General features: G+C 41.1%; 2 protein-coding genes across 2 annotated transcripts; both read left to right on the top strand.

Annotated features, from left to right (window-relative positions):
- Positions 1-59: 59 nt before the first annotated feature.
- LOC118755378 lies at positions 60-10357 on the top strand. Its single transcript, XM_036490217.1, has 2 exons — positions 60-286; positions 8823-10357. The coding sequence occupies exon 2, from the start codon at positions 8826-8828 to the stop codon at positions 10026-10028; it is 1203 nt and encodes a 400-aa protein (XP_036346110.1). The 5' UTR covers positions 60-286; positions 8823-8825; the 3' UTR covers positions 10029-10357.
- On the top strand, positions 1071-4163 carry LOC118755379. Its single transcript, XM_036490218.1, has one exon. The coding sequence runs from the start codon at positions 1071-1073 to the stop codon at positions 4161-4163; it is 3093 nt and encodes a 1030-aa protein (XP_036346111.1).
- Positions 10358-10369: the final 12 nt, after the last annotated feature.

The raw sequence follows: 10369 nt of genomic DNA, 5'->3' as shown, positions 1-10369 counted from the left end.
GGCACATCCGAAAACTGCGCTCTTAACCATCTTTGCCCGATGAACATGGTCCTCCGTCGCCGTGAGCACAAATTATAAGATTCCCGGAGATATCAGCCAGAATAAAACGCTAATCAGCTAGATCAAGATCAGCCGAGAATCAATCCACCAGCACTATTGGATAGCATTTCGGCTAAAATTCCACAATCCAGCATAGCAGCTAGCCAAGGAGTTCATACGTGGTCACCACACAGCAAAATTGAATTTTTATCAGCTACAACAAAACAACATAAAGCACATTAAAAAGGTACGTGGTTGTTTTGAAATATCACTGCACTTGTTTTTTTTGGTGTGAATAATTAAATTTAAAAATATATACTAAAAGAATAGTGTCCGCGAGTGATCTTGTGAAAAAAAAAAGTTACAGTCCACTAAAAGTTCTGTCTGTCGTTCATTTTGCATTTTAAGTTTCTGCAAGATAGAATAATATTCCCAATCGAATTAAAATCACATTTTTCAATTTGGAGTTTTAAATTAATTCACGGGAATTTACACATTTTCAGTTTTTTTCTGAGTTCCGGATAAGTGGCACAAGTGTATTAACATACATACATACACATATTAAATTCGCATGGTAGCAGAGGCTTAACCTCAAAAAGTGCCATTTTCGTCTTTTCGCCTTTTTCACAAAATCACTCACTAAGCATTAATTTAATATTGATTTTATTAAAAAACGATTTTGTATCCTAAAAACATACGTGTTATAAAAAACTATACACATACCGGGTGGCGACCAATACTTAAAGCAACCACAAGAGACATATGTACATACACACGCACATATATTATTAAATAAAACGATTGTGCATACATATATGTACATACATACATCGATATTGAGTACCATAAATTTTGGGATATTTACGAAGTTGTGGAGCTTAGGAGGCAAATTTTGTGATTTTTACAAATTGGGTGGCTTTCGGGCAATAATTTCAACTGTGTCATTCACTATAGTGGGTGTTTTCTTTGAGTTGCTTATTCTGAGGATGAATCTTGAGAGATCTTATTAGGTTGTGGTTAAAACTTTAAAAATGGAAACATACATTCGCTTAGCTGACTCGGTTATTGAATTCGATATCGAATTTCTTGGCACACCCACAAGTGAACACACCAAGCATTCGCTGAAAATTCAGCAAGAGGAGCTAAAGGTGATGTGGGAGAAAGCCAAAGCACTTTTTGATGACTTGCTGGCTACGGAATCAATTGGTGCTAAAGATCTAAGTTCGATACGTAAGAAAGGAAAAACGTGCTATGCAGCTTTTGTGCGATGTATGTCCAAAATAAACGATTTGTCGGAAAAATTTTCAAAAACCGAAAAGGAAGATGAGGACATGTCAGCCACACAGCATAATTTACACCTACCGCCTTGTGATATCGACGCATTCAAGGGCGATTATTTGTCATGGCCAACATTTCGTGACATGTTCACGGCTATATATATATTGAACAAGCGGCTGACACCCATTCAAAAGCTTTACTATCTTAGTCAGAAAACGCAGGGTGAAGCCAAAGAAATTGTTAAGAAATGCGACCTGACAAATTATGGGTTTAATATAGCCTGGAAGAATTTGTGCGATAGGTATGAGAATAAAAGGATCCTAGTTAACACCCAGTTGAAGATCCTCTTCAATCTACAGGCGGTGGAAACTGAATGCGGGAGTGCAATTAAAAGATTGCAAAGGGATATAAACAATTGCATATCTTCCCTGGAGAGTCATAAAATTGACATTTCAACCTGGGATCCAATAATTACATACCTTTGCTCCACAAAATTACCAGAAGAGACTCTTTCGCTGTGGGAGCAATTAGTGCAAACTAAAACAGATATTTCCAAGTGGGCTGACATGGACCAATTCTTGTCAAGCAGATTCCAAACTTTGGAATCGGTCTCGGGGTTGAGAGGAATCAAGGTTTCAAAAATTTCAAAAGGGTTAAGTCATAAGCATTCCTCTGAACCGCCACAAAAGAAACTTGGCACTTTTCAAACTAGTGTAAGCAAATTTACTTGCAAAATGTGTCAAAGCAATGATCGCAGACTGCATATGTGCCAAAAATTCTTAAATATGTCGACATCTGATAGGATCGCTTTTATTAAAACCAACAATAGTTGGTTTAACTGCCTGTCCTTTGGGCATGCGGTGTCGAAATGCACAAGTTCCTACAACTGTGCCAATTGCCATTCTCGACATCACACCCTACTTCATATACAGGCGGCTCCAGGTAAAACAACGACAAAGGAGAATACAGCCAATCCAGTTAACAATGGTGCATCGACATCCAGGCAGGCACAATTACGAAACCAATCTTCAAAGGGAAAAGGTAAAGCAGTCAGACATGTGCAAACACATCACGCGAATTCAAGCAAAGGCGTTTTACTTGGGACAGCTCGAGTAAATATTCATTTTAATGGTACTAACTTTGCGGCAAGAGCGTTAATTGACTCTGGCTCTGAGTGTTCCTTCATCACGGAGAGGCTCAGACGCAGAATCAACTTGCCGACCAAGAAGATGTTAGCACAGGTTTCGGGCATCAATAATTCTGTTTCAGCGCAGGTGAAAGAAGCGTGTTCGATTCAATTGTGGTCACCAATTGACCCACTTATTTCTATTGATGCCCTTGTGTTAGTTCTACCAAATCTGACAGGGAATTTGCCTACTTGCCTACTCACACAACAAGTTTTTCCTGATCTGGTTTTGGCAGATAAAAGGTTTTTTGTGAATGAACAAGTCGATCTGGTTCTTGGAGGAGACATATATCCTCAAATAATATTAGGTGGAATTAAGAAGAACGTTCTCAGTACTCTCTTAGCGCAAGAAACAGTATTCGGTTGGATACTGACTGGTCGTGCTGATGCAGCCAGCCCAACCAGCAATAATCGAGTTTCATTTTACAATGAGGTTGCCCTTGATAGACAGTTATGCTCATTCTGGGAACTGGAGGATTTGCCGAGAAACAGAGCACCAACAACCGAAGAAACACAGTGTGAGGAGCTCTACAAGCGTACAACCAAACGGAACCCAGACGGAAGGTATATCGTTTCGCTTCCATTCAAAGCGGAGTTCCCGGCTGATACCAAATTGGGGCCATCACTGAGAATAGCGTGCTCGCAATTCTACAAAAACGAGACACGCCTCAAGAAAAATCCAGATTTGCATGCGGAATACAACAGGGTCATACTAGAGTACGAGACAATGGGGCATATGTCGAAAATCAATGCACTTCAGTCGGCCGATGCAATCGACAATTACTATCTGCCTCATCATGCCGTGATAAAAGAAGAAAGTATATCAACAAAGGTTCGGGTGGTTTTTAATGCTTCGTCTTCTTCAGCGAATGGGGTCAGCTTGAACGATGTTCTTTTACCAGGGCCAGTTCTTCAAGCTGATTTACCAATTTTGATTCTCCGCTGGAGACTTTTTAGGTACGTCTTCAATAGCGATATTGAGAAGATGTACAGGCAAATTCTCGTGGATGCCAACCAGACGAAGTACCAGAGATTAGTCTTCCGTACGGGTCCAAACGAACCAATCGGTCTTTATGAATTAAAAACGGTTACTTTCGGTATAAACTGTGCGCCTTATCTGGCGATAAGGACATTACTTCAGCTAGCTAATGATTCAGAAAATTCCCATCCGATAGCTTCGAATATTTTACGGAAAAATATGTATGTCGATGATGTTCTTGCGGGCGGACATACTATAGACTCCACGTTACAGGCTAGGGATGAGGTTTCTACAGTTTTGAAATCAGCTGGATTCCCTTTGCGAAAATGGACCTCGAATTGTGACAAAATACTACAGGGCATACCAAAACCACATCTTTTAAGCGAAGATTTCTTAGAATTCGAGGACACTAGCAGTGTAAAAGCATTAGGTATCAGGTGGAATGCGCATTCCGACCAATTTTATTTCATAACCAAGACCATAGACGATAACATCACGCCAACAAAAAGAGCGATATTGTCAGCCATCGCCAAACTATTCGACCCGTTGGGTTGGCTAGCTCCAATAATAATAGTTGCAAAAATACTTATGCAGAATATATGGTTGGAGGGTACAAAGTGGGACGAAACGGTCTCCGTTCCAACCTTAGATAGGTGGCACAATTTCACAAAAAAATTATAAAGAAATCGACAAAATAAGGATACCGCGGTGGGTATCTTTTTCACCAAAGGAAAAAGTCGAAATTCACGGATTCTGCGATGCTTCCGAAAAGGCATACGCGGCCGCAGTCTACCTACGTGTCGAAAGAGACGAGAAAATACTTGTCAACCTCCTGTTAGCGAAAACTCGAGTAGCCCCAGTGAAAATAATTTCATTGCCTAGATTGGAACTTTGCGGGGCGGTATTACTAGCCGAAATAGTCGAATCTATTACAAATAGCCTGGAATTAGGCCACCTAAACATACATCTTTGGACAGATTCGACGATTGTTTTGGCATGGATACGCAAGCCCCCATGTTCGTGGTCAACATTCGTTGCCCATCGAGTTACTAATATAATAGACAAGGTAGGGAATTCTAACTGGTTGCACGTCGACTCTGCCACAAATCCAGCAGACTTAGCAAGCAGGGGCATATTGGCGCATGAATTGGTACAAAATTCGTTGTGGTGGCAAGGACCTTCTTGGCTGCAAGAAAATAGAGAAAATTGGCCATTACAAGAGATAGACTTCACTACTAATATTGAGGAAAAACGGTTGCACGTTCATTCAACAATAACGTCAAACGAACTTAGTGACATTCTTGAGCGGTTTTCAAGTTTACCGAAAGCTTTGAGGGTGCTCTCGTATGTATTGAGATTCCTCCAAAGAACCAGTCCGAAGACAAAAGCTTCTTTTCAGGCGAACTCTTCTTTAATTTCGTCAAACGAAATTAAAACAACGACTATACGTCTGATAAAACTCGCTCAGAAGCAACATTACGGAGCAGAAATCGCTAAACTTAAAGCTAGAGAATCCATTGAGTCAAAAAGTGAAATCCTTCCTCTAAATCCGTTGCTTGATAAAGATGATTTGCTGAGAACTGGTGGTCGTCTTGGTGCATCTCGTGATCTGGCATATAGTGAACGGCATCCAGTCATACTCCCATACAGCTGCAGTTTATCGCGCCTAATAGTCCAATTTGTACACGAAGTCTCTCTCCATGGTGAAAACCAACTCATGTTGCGTCTCATCCGAACCCAATACTGGATTCCAAAGGTGAAAACACTAATAAGGTCCACCATCCATAATTGCAAAATATGTACTATTCACAAAAAACGCTCACAAATCCAACTTATGGGAATCCTTCCACAAGAGCGAACTACGTTTTCGCGAGCATTTACAAATACAGGTGTGGATTTCGCTGGACCCTTTGAAATAAAAAGTTATCGTGGGCGGGGGTGCCGAATTTCAAAGGGTTACGTCTGTCTTATGGTCTGTTTTTCTACGAAGGCCATCCATCTAGAGGCCACAAGTGATTTGAGTACCCAATCCTTTCTAGCGGCATTTTCAAGATTCGTTTCCAGACGTGGGTGCCCAAAAAATGTCTACTCAGACAATGGGACAAACTTTGTAGGAGCTTCAAGAGCGTTAAAAGCAGAATTTAAGGCATTTCTTTCCGACGCGCGGACACAGACGCTCTCAAAATATGTTCACCAATCACTAACCTGGCATTTCATACCTGTCGCAGCTCCGCATATGGGGGGCTTATGGGAGGCAGGTGTGAAAAGTTTCAAAAGCCACTTTAAAAAGATAGCGTCAAATTCGAAATACACTTTCGAGGAGTTCAGTACACTACTTTGCAGAGTTGAGTCATGTCTCAACTCGCGTCCACTTAGCCCAGCCTCAAATGAGCCATCTGATCTGGAGCCTCTAACTCCAGGCCACTTTTTAGTCGGCGGACACCTGCTAGCTCCACCAGAGTTAGACGTCAACGAAAATCCTGCCTCGATCGTTAATCGTTGGCAGAAGCTCAAGGCCCTACACCAAAACTTCTGCAGGAGATGGAAGACTGAATACCTGAACGAGCTACAAAAACGCACAAAGTGGAAACATCCGAAGGCAAACATGAAAGTAGGAGATATGGTGGTCATAAAAGAAGATAATCTCCCTCCTAACGAATGGAGACTAGGTAGGGTGGTCAATTTACACCCAGGTTTGGACAGTAGAGTCCGAGTTGTTGACATCCTGACCGAAAAGGGCACTGTGACAAGACCGCTTGTCAAACTGATATTACTACCACCCTATCACACGGAGACAACCGCTGAGGACGACTAGGAGAAGAATCTCTACCGCTACCAACATTTTCAACTATATTTTCATTGTATAGACTTTAAATATTTGTATCTTCTTAGGGCCAGTTTCGTCGTGCCAGTTTAAACTTAGATCACATAAAGTGCGTCTGCAGTGAACAGCTGGCGGACATTTGCTTGGCTAATCTGGGTATAAGCCAGTCAGTCCGATTTGAAACTGCAGACGTGCACTAAGAAACTGACCCTTAGGTTAAATTATAAATAGTTACCTTCATTTATCTTAAGCGATTTTAAGTATACCTCCTCAATTGCGGATCCACACTTATCCATCGTTGTAGTTGGTAGCGAATTTCCGAAAACGATTTTCTTAATGTTTTTTTTTGCCATTTTTTCATATGATTTCTCGTTTTATTCACATTGCTTTCTACCTCAATTTTCAATTTATACATTTCTGTAGCGATTTAATTCAACTCTTGGTTTGTTAAAATTTTAGTTTCTTGATTTAAAATGAAGATGCTGTTTGATTAGAACAAGTTCGTGCGTTTGTTTGGCCTGCCAAGAGGCTTAAATTACCGGGAAAAGTGGGTGCATCTTTGCGGTAAGAACATAGGCGTTAAAAAAAAAAAACGAGCTGTGTTGATGCTCGGCGATTCTAAAACACTTTCTGTACCCAAAACCATATTTTTATGAACAATTTTTGCTCATCTTCACGTAGTTTAACTTATTATATTATAATATATATATATATTTTTTTTTTATTCTGTGACAGAAGTAACACCACTCAGATACATATTTTTCTGGCTTCTTTGAGTAGGTGATTTGGTATTTTTGGTTTATGGGTATTATGCAAATTTAAGGCATTTGTTCTCCAAAACACACTTTTGCCAATACTTCATTTTCACTATAACACTTTGTGCCAATACTTTGTCGTCATCTGGGCACACTACTATGCACATAAATAGGTGCCAATACTTTGTTGTCATCTGGGCACACTACTATGTACATACGTAGGTATGCATGTGTTTCTTTTAAGCTCGGAACACTTTGACGACAGCAAGCGACAAGCAGCATCTGTCAAATTTTAAATACACACGTTCTTACGGACACAATTATTTTGACGACAGCACGACATCCTGGATGCAGGACTGCAATTGTCGACGTCGCCAAATTAAATCTATTTCTAATTTTGCCGGCGACAATGAGTAGATGTAGTGCTGCAAAATTAAATTGTCGCAAAATTAATCACATATTCTTGATTGTTCATGTTTTTCTTATTTACTTAAATAAAAATACACAATTTGTGAAATAAATATACCAAAATGTCAAACTTTAAAATCAGCTATTTGCTATGTCGCTGAGGTCTTCAAAATGTTTAAGAAGCTGGCTTCAAGGCGACATTTGTCGACAAAATGATGTCGCTGTCGTTACGTCGTGAAGTTGCAGTCGTCAAAGTGTTCCGAGCTTCAGCATTGCACTTTTTCACATAACCTATCCCAACACATAAATACGCATATTCAATTTGTGTGTAAAAACTTTAAAAGGACACGCTCTTAACGCGACCAACTAGCACCACATGGTACATATGTATGTACATATTCTTTTACATAAGGCACATTTACATAATGAATTGAACACTCCACCGGTACTTCTGCACATACATATGTTTCGCAAAACGTATGTATATTTATTACGCACGTTTTTTTCTTGTTAGAAATTAACTTTAATTTACGCATTTTTTTTATTTAAAAGGAACTCTACGCACTTATTTCTTAAAATTCACCGTTTTACTTATTTCTTTTGTTTGTGTGTACATTCGCACTACTTACATATTACTACTTACTATTTACAATCACCCTTTCACTGCACCTGCTATCAAAATCGATGGGTTAATTATTGTTTCACTCGCGCCGCTTGCTATGTTTTTTTTTTCAATTAACTCGAAATATTTCACCGGCACCGCATAACAGCACTTGTAGTAAAGACGAATATATTTAACGTGGTGGGGAATCGTCCATTGACGGAAGTAGTGTTGTGTTATCGATATCGATGTACTAAACAATTCGATACTATGGAGAGTTCTTTCGATAATAACACTGAGATTGCACTTGCCATTTTCTGTAGCAGGTCTGCGCAAATTTTGTGCAGATCCGCTTAATAGTGTGTGTGTGCAGTTAGTGCTTGCAGTAATGGAAATTATAGGCATTTTTTTTTTCCATATAGATGTGGTGGGTAATAATAAATAATACATAATTATTTATTATTATCTATTTCAAAATGCAGTATTACTACGTCAAGTTATAATGCATAGACCCATCAATTAAATGTTAATTTGTTTCCGCCACACTTTCCGTGCAACCTATTTATCAGATAAGCAGCTCAAAGTTCCCATGAACCCTGCCGACTCTCACCACCCCAATATAAAGCCAGGTATAAACGTTAGAATGTTCAATCATTAAGGAGTGCGTAAATTTGTACCTCGCTATGGCTCGCCACCCGTCAATCTCGTTTCCTTGTAAAGTTCTAATTAAGATTGGGAAACTGCTATTTCAGAAAATGACCCGCTTCACGTTGATGCGAAAACAAGCGGAAACTACCCGAGGCTACCCCCTGACTTGTCGACTTTGCGGCTCGAAGCATCCTCTCCGGCTCTGCCCTGTTTTTCGTGCTAAAGGGCCAGAAGAGCGTCTGCGTGAAGTATTGATCCACCGCTACTGCTCCAATTGCTTAGCAGGAACACACCGCGCAGCACATTGCACTAACGAGGGCAGATGCCGGCAGTGCCAGGAGCAACATCACACGTTGCTTCATATTTCATCACGTGCCGACAAGCCGCGTTTTAGCCGACGACCACCAAGGAATACGGTTGCCGAAGACGACGATAGCGACGCCATATCATTGGAGGCGTCAGAGGCTGCAGCGGAAACTTCAGCTTTCCGCCCAGGCCTGGAAGAGGGGGAAATCCCTGAACCTGAAGCGGAAACCGATGCTTTCCGCTCAGCAAACCCCCCTGGAATGAAAACCTACGCTTTCCATCCAGATGGGTCGAGGGGATTAGGACTCCAGCGTTTTCGCCCAGACTCAGAGCACGAGCGAGACCATCAAGAGGGACTGGAAACCGGAGCTTTCCAGCCTTCAAAAAACAAGAGAGGCAAATCCCGACAGCAGCGTTACCGCCCTCGCCGTCGACAAATCAAAAGCGGGCGAGTGGAATCTTCTGCATTCCACCGCCAAGCTCAAAGCGGATTTCGATCCGGAATGGTAACTATGGGGCGATCAGCTGTTATTTCGCTACAAAGCCTGACACCAGTAGCGCCCACCGCCGTCGTGAAAATAGAGGCAGGAGGCCGACTACATCATATACGGGCACTCATAGACCCATGCGCAGCCACGTCGATATTAGCCGAGGATCTTGCCCAAGAGCTACGCTTGAACGTGACGTCCATCAATAAGCAACGCGGGTGCTTTATTAAAATGCGTGGAAAATACGGGCAAACAGCGACGGTAACCACTCACGCTATTATTGTGAGAAACTTCAAAAAGATAACCCCGGTCGCGAATATCGACGCTTCGATTGGCGCAGCGTATACAAATTTAAGACTGGCTGACCCGCGGTTCCACATTTCTTCGCCAGTCCGAGTAGTTCTTGGGGCCGACGTTTTCCCCAAGATTTTCCTGGGCGCTCTTCCCGCAGGTGCCATGGGCCCACTATTGGCACAAAATACAATCTTCGGGTGGGTGCTCTCCGGTGCTTGCTGAATGATTTTTCCCCCCAACAATTACAATAAATTTTTTATATTCACTTTTTTATTTTTTCGAAAATCTGGATTAATAACATGAATTGAAATAAAAATAAACAAGTGCTTGTGAATTTCAAACCACGTTTTATTGTGACTTTTTTCTTCCTTTACATTTTTTCTAGAATTTAGGTTCGACAAATGCGTAACGTAAATGGATACGTCGCTTCTAGTTTTAAGACATATCTACTAAACGATGAAACTTGGTGGCCTAAATACGTAAACTTCCAGATTGCTTGCCGCAAGGGGGCCGGCATGTTTAGGCCAGCGTCTTAAATACGCCATTTAAGAGCCACCCTAATA

The sequence above is a fragment of the Rhagoletis pomonella genome, unplaced genomic scaffold (assembly GCF_013731165.1).
Source record: "Rhagoletis pomonella isolate Grant_MI unplaced genomic scaffold, Rhpom_1.0 Rhpom_scaffold_06113, whole genome shotgun sequence".
NCBI lineage: Eukaryota > Metazoa > Arthropoda > Insecta > Diptera > Tephritidae > Rhagoletis > Rhagoletis pomonella.
Note: the sequence above shows the minus strand (reverse complement) of the source record. Positions and strands in the feature narration are given on the sequence as shown.

Coding starts and splice junctions, on each gene's coding strand:
- LOC118755379 (XM_036490218.1), top strand. CDS start 1,071: ATGGAAACATACATTCGCTTAGCTGACTCGGTTATTGAATTCGATATC.
- LOC118755378 (XM_036490217.1), top strand. CDS start 8,826: ATGACCCGCTTCACGTTGATGCGAAAACAAGCGGAAACTACCCGAGGC.